Source organism: Idiotropiscis lumnitzeri, chromosome 1 (genome assembly GCF_059441095.1).
Source record: "Idiotropiscis lumnitzeri isolate Australia: NSW breed Sydney's pygmy pipehorse chromosome 1, RoL_Ilum_1.0, whole genome shotgun sequence".
Classification (NCBI taxonomy): Eukaryota; Metazoa; Chordata; class Actinopteri; order Syngnathiformes; family Syngnathidae; genus Idiotropiscis; species Idiotropiscis lumnitzeri.
In genome coordinates this window covers 3,089,547-3,108,696 of record NC_142391.1, presented here as the reverse complement: position 1 = coordinate 3,108,696, position 19,150 = coordinate 3,089,547, and the positions used below count along the sequence as shown (strand labels likewise).

At 42.1% G+C, this 19,150-nt stretch overlaps 1 protein-coding gene across 3 annotated transcripts in view; it reads right to left on the bottom strand.

Annotated features, from left to right (window-relative positions):
• sptb (spectrin, beta, erythrocytic) overlaps nt 1-19,150 on the bottom strand; it is a 44,042-nt gene that overhangs the window by 4,485 nt on the left and 20,407 nt on the right. For all 3 annotated transcript variants that reach the window (XM_088310587.1, XM_088310597.1, XM_088310605.1), the window contains 17 exons: nt 17,984-18,743; nt 17,670-17,872; nt 16,469-16,559; nt 16,237-16,383; nt 15,117-15,404; nt 14,159-14,395; nt 13,998-14,087; nt 12,845-13,141; nt 11,860-11,990; nt 11,576-11,780; nt 10,378-10,601; nt 10,120-10,270; nt 9,250-9,494; nt 1,136-1,274; nt 981-1,065; nt 714-910; nt 553-635 (listed from right to left, as the gene is read on the bottom strand). In XM_088310587.1, the coding sequence (XP_088166713.1) occupies nt 553-635; nt 714-910; nt 981-1,065; nt 1,136-1,274; nt 9,250-9,494; nt 10,120-10,270; nt 10,378-10,601; nt 11,576-11,780; nt 11,860-11,990; nt 12,845-13,141; nt 13,998-14,087; nt 14,159-14,395; nt 15,117-15,404; nt 16,237-16,383; nt 16,469-16,559; nt 17,670-17,872; nt 17,984-18,743 (3,573 nt within the window). The remainder of the gene's footprint in view (nt 1-552; nt 636-713; nt 911-980; nt 1,066-1,135; nt 1,275-9,249; nt 9,495-10,119; nt 10,271-10,377; nt 10,602-11,575; nt 11,781-11,859; nt 11,991-12,844; nt 13,142-13,997; nt 14,088-14,158; nt 14,396-15,116; nt 15,405-16,236; nt 16,384-16,468; nt 16,560-17,669; nt 17,873-17,983; nt 18,744-19,150) is intronic.

The window sequence follows — 19,150 nt, the reverse complement described above, 5'->3', positions numbered from 1 at the left end:
AAAGATTTTAAGCATCATATCCTGTGTGTGTGTGTGTGTGTGTGTGAGTACTTAGTACACACAGTGGTCTCCTGTCACCATGACAACGCCACATTAAAACATTAAAACTACAATTTTTTTTTAAATCCATTCATTTTTTTACCTGTCATAGAAATAAATGTGAATAATTTGTTTAATGAACATGTTATTTGAAAAAAAAAGGATATTTGACGTCTTAAGCCGTCGATGGTAGTAAATGAGTTAAAATATCTCACTTAACTGAGTTTCTGTCTCAATTTTCATTTTTCACTAAATATCACATCAACTCAATATGTTGTGTCTACTTGATATTTAAATTTGAACAAAATATACAAAATATACAAAAAAATCAAAATAAATGCAATTTAGAACATTTAAATAGTGAAATTAAATAAGTAACAATAAATTATGAATAAATAAGACAAAACTACAATAGAATAAATGTGTTTCAATGACCTAAATAAAAAAAAAAATAAAAAATTCCAATGAAAGAATTGTTTCTTTTAGTCCTCAATGTGTCCAACGATCGCATACCTGCTCTCTTGATCGTAGCGCCGCTGCTCTTGCACAAAGAGCTCCATCTCCTGCTGCTGCTTCCTCAACTCCAACAACTCCAACTGAGCCAAACACCAAACAACTCTCGTTCATTTTTCCGTCATTTCAACCTCGTTTCCTCGCCGGACGTCGGAACGTACGGTGGTGAGGCGCTCCAGGGCCGAGAAGCGCTCCTCCCAGGCGGCGGTGGACTTCTCGAAGGCCTCGTGCCGCTTGAGCAGTTTCTCCACGTCGCCCAGCGATTGTCCGAGGTCCTTGCTGCTCACGTACGGCTCCTGAGCCACCAGCCACGCCTCGGCCACCGACGCGTCGCGCGCAAACTGGCACACCTCCAACACTGCGCGCGCACACATTCGGTTCCTTCTTACCAACATTTTTTTTCTTGTCAATGATATTTTCGCACTCACAAAGTCGCAACCAGTCCCAGCGGTCGTCCCACTTGAACATCATCTCCTGGCGTTTGTCCCCCAGCTGCGTCATCTTCTCTCGGATCTTTTAGGACGACAACAAAACGTGATGAGAACGCAAAAGTGCGGCGCGTTCAAAAGATTGCCGTTCCGACCTCGGCCGAGTCTCGGTGCTTGCGCGCCAGAAGGGCCGCGCCTAAATCGGTGCATTCGGTGAACTTGAGTCCCCGGGCCTCGATCTCCGAGCGGATGCCTTGGTGGTACTTTTGCAGAAGCTCCACTGATGACACGTCTCTGTTGGACGAACAGACGTGGGGGGGGGCGAGCGGGGGGGGGGATGGGAAATACATGAAAGGACGAAGGTTAGAGATGTTTTGTTTTCATAAGACATCAGAACATATACGACGTACACACAAGATGGGAAGCATTGGCTTTCTGGAGCAACATCAAACGATGAATTCAAGACTTTTGAGAGCCTACTTCTTGACCCTACAAATACTTTGAAACCCTAACCCTAGTTTGAAACCCGAGATAAAAACCCTAACCCTAATTTGAAACCCTAACCCTAGTTTGAAACCCTAACCCTAATTTGAAACCCTACCTTGAAACCCTAACCCTAGTTTGAAACCCTAACCCTAGTTTGAAACCCTAACCCTAGTTTGAAACCCTAGATGAAAACCCTAACCCTAGTTTGAAACCATATCTGTAAACCCTAACCCTAATTTGAAACCCTACCTTGAAACCCTAACCCTAGTTTGAAACCCTAACCCTAATTTGAAACCCTACCTTGAAACCCTAACCCTAGTTTGAAACCCTAACCCTAGATGAAAACCCTAACCCTAGTTTGAAACCATATCTGTAAACCCTAACCCTAATTTGAAACCCTACCTTGAAACCCTAACCCTAATTTGAAACCCTACCTTGAAACCCTAACCCTAGTTTGAAACCCTAACCCTAATTTGAAACCCTACCTTGAAACCCTTACCCTAGTTTGAAACCCTAACCCTAATTTGAAACCCTACCTTGAAACCCTAACCCTAGTTTGAAACCCTAACCCTAATTTGAAACCCTACCTTGAAACCCTAACCCTAGTTTGAAACCATATCTGTAAACCCTAACCCTAGTTTGAAACCCGAGATAAAAACCCTAACCCTAATTTGAAACCCTACCTTGAAACCCTAACCCTAGTTTGAAACCCTAACCCTAATTTGAAACCCTACCTTGAAACCCTAACCCTAGTTTGAAACCCGAGATAAAAACCCTAACCCTAATTTGAAACCCTACCTTGAAACCCTAACCCTAGTTTGAAACCCTAACTCTAATTTGAAACCCTACCTTCAAACCCTAACCCTAGTTTGAAACCCTAACCCTAATTTGAAACCCTACCTTGAAACCCTAACCCTAGTTTGAAACCATATCTGTAAACCCTAACCCTAGTTTGAAACCCGAGATAAAAACCCTAACCCTAATTTGAAAACCTACCTTGAAACCCTAACCCTAGTTTGAAACCCTAACCCTAATTTGAAACCCTACCTTGAAACCCTAACCCTAGTTTGAAACCCTAACCCTAATTTGAAACCCTACCTTGAAACCCTAACCCTAGTTTGAAACCATATCTGTAAACCCTAACCCTAGTTTGAAACCCGAGATAAAAACCCTAACCCTAATTTGAAACCCTACCTTGAAACCCTAACCCTAGTTTGAAACCATATCTGTAAACCCTAACCCTAATTTGAAACCCTACCTTGAAATCCTAACCCTAATTTGAAACCCTACCTTGAAACCCTAACCCTAGTTTGAAACCCTAACCCTAATTTGAAACCCTACCTTGAAACCCTAACCCTAGTTTGAAACCATATCTGTAAACCCTAACCCTAGTTTGAAACCCGAGATAAAAACCCTAACCCTAATTTGAAACCCTACCTTGAAACCCTAACCCTAGTTTGAAACCATATCTGTAAACCCTAACCCTAATTTGAAACCCTACCTTGAAATCCTAACCCTAATTTGAAACCCTACCTTGAAACCCTAACCCTAGTTTGAAACCATATCTGTAAACCCTAACCCTAATTTGAAACCCTACCTTGAAATCCTAACCCTAATTTGAAACCCTACCTTGAAACCCTAACCCTAGTTTGAAACCCTAACCCTAATTTGAAACCCTACCTTGAAACCCTAACCCTAGTTTGAAACCATATCTGTAAACCCTAACCCTAGTTTGAAACCCGAGATAAAAACCCTAACCCTAATTTGAAACCCTACCTTGAAACCCTAACCCTAGTTTGAAACCCTAACCCTAATTTGAAACCCTACCTTGAAACCCTAACCCTAGTTTGAAACCCTAACCCTAATTTGAAACCCTACCTTGAAACCCTAACCCTAGTTTGAAACCATATCTGTAAACCCTAACCCTAGTTTGAAACCCGAGATAAAAACCCTAACCCTAATTTGAAACCCTACCTTGAAACCCTAACCCTAGTTTGAAACCATATCTGTAAACCCTAACCCTAATTTGAAACCCTACCTTGAAATCCTAACCCTAATTTGAAACCCTACCTTGAAACACTAACCCTAGTTTGAAACCCTAACCCTAATTTGAAACCCTACCTTGAAACCCTAACCCTAGTTTGAAACCATATCTGTAAACCCTAACCCTAGTTTGAAACCCGAGATAAAAACCCTAACCCTAATTTGAAACCCTACCTTGAAACCCTAACCCTAGTTTGAAACCATATCTGTAAACCCTAACCCTAATTTGAAACCCTACCTTGAAATCCTAGCCCTAATTTGAAACCCTACCTTGAAACCCTAACCCTAGTTTGAAACCATATCTGTAAACCCTAACCCTAATTTGAAACCCTACCTTGAAATCCTAACCCTAATTTGAAACCCTACCTTGAAACCCTAACCCTAGTTTGAAACCCTAACCCTAATTTGAAACCCTACCTTGAAACCCTTACCCTAGTTTGAAACCCTAACCCTAATTTGAAACCCTACCTTGAAACCCTAACCCTAGTTTGAAACCCTAACCCTAATTTGAAACCCTACCTTGAAACCCTAACCCTAGTTTGAAACCCTAACCCTAATTTGAAACCCTACCTTGAAACCCTAACCCTAGTTTGAAACCCTAACCCTAGTTTGAAACCCTAACCCTAGTTTGAAACCCGAGATAAAAACCCTAACCCTAATTTGAAACCCTACCTTGAAACCCTAACCCTAGTTTGAAACCCTAACCCTAATTTGAAACCCTACCTTGAAACCCTAACCCTAGTTTGAAACCCTAACCCTAGTTTGAAACCCTAACCCTAATTTGAAACCCTACCTTGAAACCCTAACCCTAGTTTGAAACCATATCTGTAAACCCTAACCCTAGTTTGAAACCCGAGGTAAAAACCCTAACCCTAATTTGAAACCCTACCTTGAAACCCTAACCCTAGTTTGAAACCCTAACCCTAATTTGAAACCCTACCTTGAAACCCTAACCCTAGTTTGAAACCCGAGATAAAAACCCTAACCCTAATTTGAAACCCTACCTTGAAACCCTAACCCTAGTTTGAAACCCTAACCCTAATTTGAAACCCTACCTTGAAACCCGAACCCTAGTTTGAAACCCTAACCCTAGATAAAAACCCTAACCCTAATTTGAAACCCTACCTTGAAACCCTAACCCTAGTTTGAAACCCTAACCCTAATTTGAAACCCTACCTTGAAACCCTAACCCTAGTTTGAAACCCTAACCCTAATTTGAAACCCTACCTTGAAACCCTAACCTTAGTTTGAAACCATATCTGTAAACCCTAACCCTAGTTTGAAACCCGAGATAAAAACCCTAACCCTAATTTGAAACCCTACCTTGAAACCCTAACCCTAGTTTGAAACCCTAACCCTAATTTGAAACCCTACCTTGAAACCCTAACCCTAGTTTGAAACCCTAACCCTAATTTGAAACCCTACCTTGAAACCCTAACCCTAGTTTGAAACCCTAACCATAGTTTGAAACCCTAACCCTAGTTTGAAACCCGAGATAAAAACCCTAACCCTAATTTGAAACCCTACCTTGAAACCCTAACCCTAGTTAGAAACCCTAACCCTAATTTGAAACCCTACCTTGAAACCCTAACCCTAGTTTGAAACCATATCTGTAAACCCTAACCCTAGTTTGAAACCCGAGATAAAAACCCTAACCCTAATTAGAAACCCTACCTTGAAACCCTAACCCTAGTTTGAAACCATATCTGTAAACCCTAACCCTAATTTGAAACCCTACCTTGAAACCCTAACCCTAATTTGAAACCCTACCTTGAAACCCTTACCCTAGTTTGAAACCCTAACCCTAATTTGAAACCCTACCTTGAAACCCTAACCCTAGTTTGAAACCCTAACCCTAATTTGAAACCCTACCTTGAAACCCTAACCCTAGTTTGAAACCATATCTGTAAACCCTAACCCTAATTTGAAACCCTACCTTGAAATCCTAACCCTAATTTGAAACCCTACCTTGAAACCCTAACCCTAGTTTGAAACCCTAACCCTAATTTGAAACCCTACCTTGAAACCCTTACCCTAGTTTGAAACCCTAACCCTAATTTGAAACCCTACCTTGAAACCCTAACCCTAGTTTGAAACCCTAACCCTAATTTGAAACCCTACCTTGAAACCCTAATCCTAGTTTGAAACCATATCTGTAAACCCTAACCCTAGTTTGAAACCCTACCTTGAAACCCTAATCCTAGTTTGAAACCCTAACCCTAATTTGAAACCCTACCTTGAAACCCTTACCCTAGTTTGAAACCCTAACCCTAATTTGAAACCCTACCTTGAAACCCTAACCCTAGTTTGAAACCCTAACCCTAATTTGAAACCCTACCTTGAAACCCTAATCCTAGTTTGAAACCATATCTGTAAACCCTAACCCTAGTTTGAAACCCTACCTTGAAACCCTAACCCTAGTTTGAAACCCTAACCCTAATTTGAAACCCTACCTTGAAACCCTAATCCTAGTTTGAAACCATATCTGTAAACCCTAACCCTAATTTGAAACCCTACCTTGAAACCCTAACCCTAGTTTGAAACCCTAACCCTAATTTGAAACCCTACCTTGAAACCCTAACCCTAGTTTGAAACCCTAACCCTAATTTGAAACCCTACCTTGAAACCCTAATCCTAGTTTGAAACCATATCTGTAAACCCTAACCCTAATTTGAAACCCTACCTTGAAACCCTAATCCTAGTTTGAAACCATATCTGTAAACCCTAACCCTAGTTTGAAACCCGAGATAAAAACCCTAACCCTAATTTGAAACCCTACCTTGAAACCCTAACCCTAGTTTGAAACCCTAACCCTAATTTGAAACCCTACCTTGAAACCCTAACCATAGTTTGAAACCCGAGATAAAAACCCTAACCCTAATTTGAAACCCTACCTTGAAACCCTAACCCTAGTTTGAAACCCTAACCCTAATTTGAAACCCTACCTTGAAACCCTAACCCTAGTTTGAAACCCTAACCCTAATTTGAAACCCTACCTTGAAACCCTAACCCTAGTTTGAAACCATATCTGTAAACCCTAACCCTAGTTTGAAACCCGAGATAAAAACCCTAACCCTAATTTGAAACCCTACCTTGAAACCCTAACCCTAGTTTGAAACCTTAACCCTAATTTGAAACCCTACCTTGAAACCCTAACCCTAGTTTGAAACCCTAACCCTAATTTGAAACCCTACCTTGAAACCCTAACCCTAGTTTGAAACCATATCTGTAAACCCTAACCCTAGTTTGAAACCCGAGATAAAAACCCTAACCCTAATTTGAAACCCTACCTTGAAACCCTAACCCTAGTTTGAAACCCTAACCCTAATTTGAAACCCTACCTTGAAACCCTAACCCTAGTTTGAAACCCTAACCCTAATTTGAAACCCTACCTTGAAACCCTAACCCTAGTTTGAAACCCTAACCTTAGTTTGAAACCCTAACCCTAGTTTGAAACCCGAGATAAAAACCCTAACCCTAATTTGAAACCCTACCTTGAAACCCTAACCCTAGTTTGAAACCCTAACCCTAATTTGAAACCCTACCTTGAAACCCTTACCCTAGTTTGAAACCCTAACCCTAATTTGAAACCCTACCTTGAAACCCTAACCCTAGTTTGAAACCCGAGATAAAAACCCTAACCCTAATTTGAAACCGTACCTTGAAACACTAACCCTAGTTTGAAACCCTAACCCTAATTTGAAACCCTACCTTGAAACCCTAACCCTAGTTTGAAACCCTAACCCTAATTTGAAACCCTACCTTGAAACCCTAACCCTAGTTTGAAACCATATCTGTAAACCCTAACCCTAGTTTGAAACCCGAGATAAAAACCCTAACCCTAATTTGAAACCCTACCTTGAAACCCTAACCCTAGTTTGAAACCCTAACCCTAATTTGAAACCCTACCTTGAAACCCTAACCCTAGTTTGAAACCCTAACCCTAGATAAAAACCCTAACCCTAATTTGAAACCCTACCTTGAAACCCTAACCCTAGTTTGAAACCCTAACCCTAATTTGAAACCCTACCTTGAAACCCTAACCCTAGTTTGAAACCCTAACCCTAATTTGAAACCCTACCTTGAAACCCTAACCCTAGTTTGAAACCCTAACCTTAGTTTGAAACCCTAACCCTAGTTTGAAACCCGAGATAAAAACCCTAACCCTAATTTGAAACCCTACCTTGAAACCCTAACCCTAGTTTGAAACCCTACCTTGAAACCCTTACCCTAGTTTGAAACCCTAACCCTAATTTGAAACCCTACCTTGAAACCCTAACCCTAGTTTGAAACCCGAGATAAAAACCCTAACCCTAATTTGAAACCCTACCTTGAAACACTAACCCTAGTTTGAAACCCTAACCCTAATTTGAAACCCTACCTTGAAACCCTAACCCTAGTTTGAAACCCTAACCCTAATTTGAAACCCTACCTTGAAACGCTAACCCTAGTTTGAAACCATATCTGTAAACCCTAACCCTAGTTTGAAACCCGAGATAAAAACCCTAACCCTAATTTGAAACCCTACCTTGAAACCCTAACCCTAACCCTAGTTTGAAACCCGAGATAAAAACCCTAACCCTAATTTGAAACCCTACCTTGAAACCCTAACCCTAGTTTGAAACCCTAACCCTAATTTGAAACCCTACCTTGAAACCCTAACCCTAGTTTGAAACCCTAACCCTAGATAAAAACCCTAACCCTAATTTGAAACCCTACCTTGAAACCCTAACCCTAGTTTGAAACCCTAACCCTAATTTGAAACCCTACCTTGAAACCCTAACCCTAGTTTGAAACCCTAACCCTAATTTGAAACCCTACCTTGAAACCCTAACCCTAGTTTGAAACCCTAACCCTAATTTGAAACCCTACCTTGAAACCCTAACCCTGGTTTGAAACCCTAACCCTAATTTGAAACCCTACCTTGAAACCCTAACCCTAGTTTGAAACCCTAACCTTAGTTTGAAACCCTAACCCTAGTTTGAAACCCGAGATAAAAACCCTAACCCTAATTTGAAACCCTACCTTGAAACCCTAACCCTAGTTTGAAACCCTACCTTGAAACCCTTACCCTAGTTTGAAACCCTAACCCTAATTTGAAACCCTACCTTGAAACCCTAACCCTAGTTTGAAACCCGAGATAAAAACCCTAACCCTAATTTGAAACCCTACCTTGAAACACTAACCCTAGTTTGAAACCCTAACCCTAATTGGAAACCCTACCTTGAAACCCTAACCCTAGTTTGAAACCCTAACCCTAATTTGAAACCCTACCTTGAAACCCTAACCCTAGTTTGAAACCATATCTGTAAACCCTAACCCTAGTTTGAAACCCGAGATAAAAACCCTAACCCTAATTTGAAACCCTACCTTGAAACCCTAACCCTAACCCTAGTTTGAAACCCGAGATAAAAACCCTAACCCTAATTTGAAACCCTACCTTGAAACCCTAACCCTAGTTTGAAACCCTAACCCTAATTTGAAACCCTACCTTGAAACCCTAACCCTAGTTTGAAACCCTAACCCTAATTTGAAACCCTACCTTGAAACCCTAACCCTAGTTTGAAACCCTAACCCTAGTTTGAAACTCTAACCCTAGTTTGAAACCCTAGATGAAAACCCTAACCCTAGTTGACATTTTTTTGGAGTCTAATAGCACATTTCAATTTCCGTCAAGTGAATTTATGTTGCAGAACTCTCTGCAATTGAACCGTCGCATGTCATTCCCCCCCCCAATTACCGCGGCTTCTCCTGGGTGTCGATCTGCTGGCCGATGCTCTCCATCCAGGCCATGAGGTCGCGCACCATCGCGAAGAAGCGGAACTTTTGGGCCGTGTCCAGCAGCCGCTTGCGGCGGCCGTCGCAGGCGTCCAGCAAAGCCTGCCAGGCCTGGAGAGCTTCTCGCTCCTGCGCTTGGATGCCGTCGGCTTGCTCGCCGGCGTACTGAGCGCGCAGCCGCCCCGCCGTCTCCTGCAGCTGCTCCACCTTACGGACGAAGGAAAGCTTTTTATTTATTTATTCATTCATTTTTTAAAAATCATATATTGCAGTTGCTTAGTGTAAATATAAATGATTGTTCCAGATTAAATTGCCCTATTTCTGTCATTTTCATCAAATGCTATTTGTACATTTTTATGATAAATATTTTATTCTTGTCTTTACTTGGTGTTTTATGTCATTTTATTTTTCTGTTTTTATCAACTCATTCACTGCCATTGACGGCTAAAAAAGTAACTCAAAAACAAAAGTTTTATATTCATGTAAAAGTAAAGTACAAACAATACAACATTAAAAATCATACTGATATTTTTCAATCATCTCAATCAGAGCCACGGACGTATTTTCATGTTTTATGAATCCAGACATTCAAGTATTTTCTATCATTTCTGAAGATTGCTGCAAACAAAGTGATCAATATTTAAAACAAAGTAAACGTGTAAATGTATTCTATGAATATGAATATATATTCATGAGTAGTTATTATCATTATTGGATTTAGACTCATATAAAAAGTAGAACAATTAATACCCTTTGGAACTGTATCAGTAGGTTTTCACACGTCCACTAGGGGGCAGCATATAGACGTCATTCAAACAAAGCGCGCGCTTACCTGCTTTCCGAGGGAGGTTATGTCGCGTTCAAAAGCGGCGTGCATCCTGTGGAAGGACTCGGCTTTGCTGAAGTCCTCGCCCACGTCTTCGGGAAGCTCATTCTGCTTGTCGCGGATCTGGACCACGAGCTCTTTGCCGTCGTCAAAGTACCTGAAGACCAGCGGAATGCCAATTTCAAGTTGCATCCAAATACGGATTTTGAATCACCATCGTGCAAATGATTTTTTTTTTTTTTTTTTTTTTAACGTTTGTCTTACTTGAGAAGCTCGTAGGAGGCGTTGAGGAGCTGAGCGCGCGTGTCGATGAGCTCCAGGAGGTCGGCCCAGCTCTCGTTGATGGCGTCCTTCCACTCGGCCATGGCGATGGCCTCGCTGTGGCCCGCCTCGATCAGCTCGTCGATGGCGCGGTTGACGGCGTCCACGCGCTTCTGACCCTGCGCGCCCGTCTCGCGCGCAAATTCGCGGAACTTGTCCCTCAGAAGCTGACGCACACAAGACAAAGTGACACTCCAATTTCGGGAGTCGTTTGCAATTCATTTAGTTTCTAATTTTTCTTCAGCTGGAAATTGGAACTTTGACAAAGTGCAGGAATTTTTTATCGTACATTATTTTTCTTACGTTCTACACTTAACCTTTGAGCATTTTTTTGTCATTTACTTTTACACTTTTTTTCTTTTAATTATTACTTTATTGGTATTGTTTTTCTCAATATTTCTCACTATTTTTATTATTACTATACTTGTTATTGAGTATTTATTTTGTATAAAAATATAATTTATGGATATATTTCGTACACTTTAAAACAACTCCGTTAGTCACTATTTATTCTGACTTCAAAAAAATATTGTTTTACATTTTCGTTGATTATATATTTTGGTTATTTTATACTATTGAAATTATTTCCAACACTTTAAATTTTCCCATCTTTTATCCTGTAACATTTTTTACATTTATTTTTTTATTTTGTTTCAATTACACTATTCTATTACCCTTTTAAGCCGCAATTTTATACTTTAATATGGACTTTTTATTCCGTGCATATTTTTTTTCCTTATTTTATTATATTTTATTCAAGCTATGATTGAATTTAGCGACTGTATAAAAAGCATAATTTCATACTGAATTTTTGCCTACTTAATTACCAATTTTTTAAATAAAAATGTTTTTCCAGTTCTTTTCCTATTTTAGAAATTCCAATTTATGCATCTTATTTAATTTTAAAGACACTCCAAACTTTTCGAAGATTTTGTAGTTTTGCTTTACTTTTTACAGAACTCCAACACTATTTCTAACAATTCGCCGCTTAAAGGGTTAAAACGCCGTAACAATGATGCGAGATGCTTGTTAGCCTATCTATGGCATTTTGCATTATTTGTTCGCATTATGCCAGCAGTTTCACAAAACAACTAGCAGCCATCTTGTGTTTTAATTGTTGACTAAAACGTGGCGACTATACCGTGACGTGATCCAGGTCCTGCCCCATCTCCTGCGAGGACGCGGCCACGTCGCGCTCGGAGATCCACTGCTCTAGGTCGTCCACCTCGCGGCTGAGCAGGAAATGGTGGTAGGCGTGCTCCAGCTTCCTGCGCCGGTCCTCGGCCAGTTCGCTCAATCCGGCGTACTGCTTGTCCACCTGACCCTGACGGCGGATGATCTTCTCGCTGCGCCGCAAGCAATCGAAAAGACTCAGCATTTGATTTGAAGCGCATTGGGTCGCACTTGTATGAAAAAGTGGCAAACCCGTCGGGGTGCTCCTCCGCCAACATGCTCTGAGATCGCTCCGACAGATTCCGGATGGAGTCGGCGTAGTCGTCTACGGCCTGCTTGACGATGTTGTGACGCTTCAGACTCAACATGGCGCTCTGCTCGTCCTGCACGGCACGGACGGAAAGACCAAAAGTGGGAAACTGGATGGAAAATAACGGGAACCCCAAATGCGAATTGGGTCGAGCGTCGAGAAGAAACCCGTTGATCCACTGCGCAACATCGTCTCCTGGCACAGGAGCAGCCTCAAATATTCTTTTCTAGTATTTGGGATATTTTGCATATAATTCCTCAACATCCGGGGTATTTTAATATTTGATCCAATATTTTCTTGGAATATTTTTTTTTTGTCATATTTTGGTGTTTTTACCTAATTGTTCTTTTTTTTATTTTTTAACCTTGGTGTATCTTTTTTAAATGTTTAGTTTAATTGTGAGACATTTTGTGCAATATTATTCTTTTAAAATAATGTTCCACAATGTGTGCATTTTTATATTGTATTTTATATTGACATGACATTTACGCTGTATAAAATTTTTTTTAGTTAGCGTGTTAGCTTGATAGAAAGAAAAAAGTTAACAAGCGGATGTGTAATTTAGGCTCTCTATTTTTAAATTGTTGTCACATCCTTTGTACTTTGAGCCTACTTTAAGAAAACCAAAATGTTGTTTTTGGGGTAATTTTACTAGAACAGCTGCACTTTATTTGGGAAAAATCGGAGGCACTTCAAATGGTGTCAGGTGTATGCCAATTCCCGTTATTAGCGGGTGTGCACACTTCTGCAACCAAGTTATCACAGCTGTTAATTTTTACTTGCCATGTCTAAAAGAGTTTTTTTTTTTTTTATTGAGTTATACAGGCTGTAGGACCTGTCAATCATTCACATTTATGAAAGTTGTCTTGATTTGAGGTATCGCCAAAACCTGTCATTTGATCAGGGGTGTGTAGACTTTTGCTCTACCTTGGGCTTTTCCTCAGCGATCATGTAGAGTTCCTGCTCGCCGATCCATGCGTGGGCCTCGTCGGCGTCGTTATAGAACTGCTGCGCCCGATGCGAAGCGTCCAGCCTGTCCTTGCGTCGCGTCATCTGCTCCCGCAGCCGCGGCCACGCCTCCTCCAGCTCGCACAGCTGCCCGGCCAGCCGCCCGACCTCGGGGCCTCCCTCCTCGCCCGCCTCGGCCGTCGCCGCACTCCTGCGTCCTCGCTCCAGCACTTCGTCCACACGGGGCTGGTGGCCCTCGATCTCCCGCTGCAGTGTCTGCGCAAGCAAAAGTTTCACTTATTACAGCTTTACATGCACTTTTTTGTTTGTAGGACAAAAAAGAATGATTTAGGAAATTCAGTTGTGATTAACTTATTTTAAAAATTATTTTTATTCAATTTTTAAAAGTCATTAATTTTTTTTTTTTTTTAAAAAAGCATGTTTTTTTTTAACTGACCATTTTACTTTTTGCAGGTGAATTTTTATAGATTTATTCACTGAATATTTATTTATCAGGTTTAATTAAGCACATTACAAACCGTTTTTCAAATGTTTTTGTTTTATATACAAAACTCATTCAATTCTATAAATTTGTATTTTTAACATTCTATCCCAATTTTATTTGTCAGTTTAAAAAAAAAAAAAAAGATTTAATAGTTTATCATCCTATTTTGTTCATCCCTGCTCAAATGCCTCGTATTTCTGATATAAAAAGGTAAGCCCAAGATAAATCATTTGACAACTTTTTTCAGCTAAGAAAAACAAACTGAGAAAATGTGGTTGCAGAAGTGTGCACCCCCTTTTAAAACTGCAAATATTGCTGTCAACAAATCACATTCAAACTCATGCTAAAATAAGTCAGCAGTCACCTGACACCATTTCAAGTGCCACTAAAATAACGCCAAGTAAAGCTCGGGTGTTCTAGTAGGCTTTTCCTGACATTTTCTTTGTAGCAGAAACCTGAAGGGCATGTTTGTAACATTTGTGTTGCACAAGGTTATATTTCACATTATGTTTTGAAACAGGGGTGTGTAGACTTTTTATATCCACTGTTTATTGTAAATATTCCATCTTTTTTTTATATATGCTACCCCAGCCGACCCGTTTGTTGCTCAATACAATCTCAAGTGACCTGATTCCTTTTGAGAAGCATCTGCACTGTTTGCAGGTCGTTGCCGTGATCTCGCGACAGCGCCAACGGCATTCTTTCTTCAATCCACAGCTGGGGAGGAAAAAAAAATGTGAGTATATCTGAATAGGTAAAAAAAATAAAAAATCTGCTGTAAGGCTCACCAGCTCGTCAGCGAGGTCCCTGTAGAACTGATGCACGGCCTTGGCCGCCTCCAGCTTGCTCCTGCGCTGGGCTAAGGGTGCGGCAAGCTGCTGGAACTGGACCTGCAGATTCTGCTGCTCCACTTCCAGCTCGGGCTGCTGCTGTTCGTCACGCCCGCCGCCACCGCCGTGCGTCCTCAGTGCCTCCTGCAGCTCCTCCAACTCGCGAGCGCGATCCCGCACTTGGTTCTCCATCACCTAGTCGCCACGATATGTGACAAAATAAATAAATAAATAAATAAACAAGAACAGTTAAGATTGTATCAGAGGATGGAGTATGGAACTGATTGCCTCAAACATTCATATCTTGAAAAAAAAAATGCTTAATAATGTTTCAAATAAGTATGAGTTGGGCAAATTTAGATTGAGAAAAAAAATAATCTATGACTAAAGACAATTTAAACAATAGTGGCAAAAAAAAAAAAAAAAAGTTTTTGGAAGTTTTATTAGAAAAAGAGAAATAAAAGGTAAGATAACTTTTTATTAGTTGCATAATGGGGAAACGTGCAAGATGTTATCGAGGCAATATATGAGGATTCGGGTTTGTTTAACAAGAAATTTTTAAAAATATATATTTTTTAAAAAAGGTATATAGAAAAAATTATCGCAAAAAAATATATTTTTACTTTTCATACTTTTCAGCAAAATGAAATTAAATGTGAAAATAAAGAATCATATCCATGTTCAATACAATTCCTCACTAGGGTCACAAATGAATTAAAAAAAAATTGAATTAAAAAAAAATATATATATCCACCCATCCATTATGAGACAAAATTATACATTACGAAAAGTAAAAATGCTTAATATAGATTTAACTGAGTTTTGTTTTCGATTGAAAAAAAATTTATAAAATGCCCATTAATAAGTCAAGCCGGTAAATTTCTGCGGTAGCTTGAGCGCCGCAATTTTCTCCCACCTGGTGTTTCTTGAGCAAGATGTTTGCATTGGTCAAGTCTTTGACATCTTCGCCGCCGTTAACGTCATCAGCACCCGTGCTTTGAAGCTGCTGCTGGAGCTCGCCCAGCCACTTCCTGATGTCCGCCAGGCTCTGGTCGAACAGCTCCGAGCGGTTGGCGTCGAACAGCAGCCGGGCCTTCTCCTGCGTGGTGGACTCCAACATCTCCCAAAGCTGGTGGAGGGCGGCCAGGCGCTCCCGCACCACCGGCTCCAACTCGGGCTTGGAATCCATCAGCTCCTGGCCCTCCTGCCAATTGGATCGGAGAACAAATGTTTATTCATATACACGAATGCCGACGAACGGCTAGGCTAACAAAAACAGCTTCAAACGCGGTTCTTGGTGGAAGTAAAAAAAAGCAGCTAATTAAGGCAACCGGATCTGTATCCAAATTTCTACATTTCTTATTTTGGCCTTATGTCACCCCTCAACAAATTTAGTTGGGAATTTTTTTTGTGTCATCACGCTAGATGACTTGCTAACTAGCAAACGGCTAACAACGCAACCTCTATTATTGATAATTAGCGGCGTATGCTAGGTAGCTACTAAAAGGGAAGTCAAGTCAAAAATGTTCTAAACACCGTATCGTGAATATTATTACATTTGCGGAATGATTCGTAGAGCTAGCCGACTTGCTAACCAGAAAACGGCTTACCTCATGCCTCATAATTTTGGTGCTTGGCGGAGGTAATAAAGATAAAGATAAAGATGAGGAAGCCGCATGAGGCTAAGTTTGATTTTTTTTTGTATCATCACGCTAGCTGACTTGCTCACTGGCAAGTGACGACCAAAATAAAATCTCGCCTCGTATTTGTGTTGCTCGGAGGTGAATCATCGGGCCAACTGGATCTGCATCAAAATTCCAAAATTGTTTGCCCTTGCCATTTCGTCAGCGCTCGCTAACCTGAAGTGGAACATTTTTTTTTTTCCATCTTCGCTAACGAGCCACAAACCGCTATCGAAGCTCTCGCCTCTCGTTTTTGGCGGTCGTCATCGTCGGTATGTCGCAGCACATTTGTACTTGGCCTCGGTCAAACAGATGTCAACTCCAGCTGTCGTACTGGATCCGAACAAGACGTACCTGGTCCACTTTGTCCAACCAGTCCTTGTTGGAGGCCAACTCGGCCATGAAGGCCTGGTGCTTCAGCCACTTGCTGTGCAGGTTCCTGGCCTCGTCGTACGACGTATCCTGAGCGGTCAGCATCTTCTCATTGATCCACACGGTCAGCTGATTTTGGACCGAGACGAACTGGGATCAATGGACGCTAAATGCTACACCATCGGCAACGCAACAACAAAAAGGGTGAGCTCACATCTTGCGTGTTCTGCAAGAAGTGCTGCAGGTCTCGGTTGTCGCGCAGCTTCTCCGACACCTCCTGGGCTCTCGCTTTGTTTCTGTTGTGCCTAAATGAAAAAAAAAAAAAATCACAGACTTCTTCTTTCATTCTTTTTCCTGCAGAGAGACGCTCCTGTTTGAGGAATAACAAAACACCTGCAGCCATCGGAGTGTGTACTCTCACTTTTAAGTGAATCGATATCCATTAGCGCTGAAACCTGCCTGCTCAAATACATTGTGGGCGTAAATGGGGAGTGAAAGCATCCTGTGCGGCTCTCTGAGCTGCCCTAATCAAATTGAGATCAAATTGAGCAGATGATTTTTTTTGAGGAAAGTATTGCACAAAATTCTTGTTGAGGACAGATAATTACAAACTGCTGTGGGTTTTAAAGATATGGATGCTTTTAGCAGGACTTTCGCTTGGCCGACGCTCGACTCTGATTGGCTCTTAAGCAGTGGTGGGCGGTCAAGGCCTTCAAGGCCCAACATAATCAAGAAAAAAATGATCATATTCTTCACATTGATGTCTTGTAATAACCTAGTGTTGTATTTTTAGGTGAGCGTTTTTATCCGATCAGAATTCGGCTAGCTTGTGTTGCCGGGCAGATTTCACAAGACCAGGAGCGTACACTATTCGTCCGAGTCCTTCCGATATAATCGTGCGGGCGTCTGTTTTGTCAAAGTCAATGAGCTTTGAGAGGTGCGATAGCCAATCAGATCACAAGTTGAGGACTGTTAGGCCTTCTCGCAGGCCTCACGTTGAAGGTAATGAACGCGTCATGTGATTGGATACTCACTCGTGAGGGGGCAGCGCAATGCGGAATTAACACACCCGGAAGTTGTAACAGGCGACCGTTCGAAAATCTAAAATATATTCTTGCTTTTTAAAACCACAATGGCCGAAGGAGGGAAAAGTGTGGATTTAATTGCAGATGCGCTTGCGAGGCCATTTTCAAAACGGACCTTGCAAGAGAAGCTAGTTCGTCCAACACTCACTCAGTAGTGCGCAAGTGTCTTCAAGTAGATAATTTGTCCAACTGTGGTGTCATAAATGATGGGGGGATTTATTCAAGTCGGACTTCACTGAAGGCCTACGTGTGAAATGCACGGCCCGCCGCTGCTCTTAAGTACATATATCGCCAACTGCGTGGGTCGATGGACAAGAAAACTCCACACACCTGTCACTGATGGAGTCCATTTTGTCCTGCACTTTCCCCGCATACAAGTTGCCGTCGTCCACCAGCTGTCTGCCCACCTGGAGAGCGCCATCAATCTTGTCCTCGTTGGCCTCCATGGTGCTCAAAAAGTCTTCGTGTTTCTTAAGGGCCTGCTCCGCCCCGTCCAGAGTGTCGGGCTTGTCCACGTGGGCCAACGTGTATTCCTGCAAAAAAAAAGAAAAGACGAGAAACGGCCAAGTTTGGTTCTGCGTCACAATATTAAGGTTTCTTCCGTTGCTTTGGATCGTTACGCTGTGGAGTCGGTCATCACTCACCTGGTTGTTGAGGATGGCCTCCACCGCCTTGCCGTCCCTTAGGAACTGTTGGAAGCCAAAGCACTGGTCCAAGAAGTTCTTGCGTCTGTCCCACATCTTCTGGAGCTCGTACCAGCCTCGGTCCAGATCACCAAGCGTCTGTTCCAGCTCCCGATACTGCGGGTCATCCTCCTGGCCGAGTGTGACCTGCGTACCAAAATCCCTGATGCCGCGGAAGTCCTCCCCGTGGTTGTCGATGTCGTCGCGCACGGCGTCGTGCAGGCTCAGCTGCTCTTCGGCCTCGGGCAGCGAGGCGGGCATCTCCTCAGAGGCCACGGCCTTCTGAGCCCTGAAGAGCCACGACTGGAAGTCGTCCAGGTCCTGGAGGAACGTCTGCAGCTTGCTGACTTCGCCCAACGAGTCCTCGCGGTCCTTCAGGGTCTTCTTCAGTTCGTCCCAAGCCGCGTCCAGCTGGGCGCGCTGGTCCAAGATTCCGGCCGCGTTCTCCGGGTTCTCCATCGCCAAGCGGTCGGCGTCGGCCGTCAGGAGATGGAGCTTGGAGTCGATGGCGGCCAAGTCGCGTTCCATGCCGTACAACTTCCTCTGGATGGTCATGACGGCGGCCAGGTCGTTGCCCAGGTCCTGCGTGGACTCGATGACGCGCGTCTTGTCACGGATCCACGCGGCAGTCTCATCACACTCCAGTCCGTAATTGTTCAGGCTGAGCGCCGAGTCCACCTTCTTCTTCTTGTCCTCCACCATCGTCTTGAAGGCATCCCACCTGAAAGAATATTCCGATATTGCGCTCTTTACAGTTTACAAAGATTAGATTTTTCGAGTTCTTTACTTTTTTTTCACCACCATCTCCAGAGATATCCCCTGATCCCAACCCTACCGAGAACTCGTGAAGCATCCTTAACTTGTTCCCTACCATTGACGGCAAAAGACGTTAAAGATCCTTTTTTTTTTTTTTAACTCGGCTGGTAGCAAATGAGCTAAAAGGAAGCTCTACATAGGTACTTGGGTTAATGTGTACCTTGAAACAGCTGTGCATAATTATTTGGATCAATAAATTTTAATGAACATTGTCAAACAATTTTAAGATTGCAATATATACAAGTGTAGGAAAAATGGCACTTTAAAAAAAAGAATCAAGATTGTGAATAGTTTTGCATACACAAAATATGG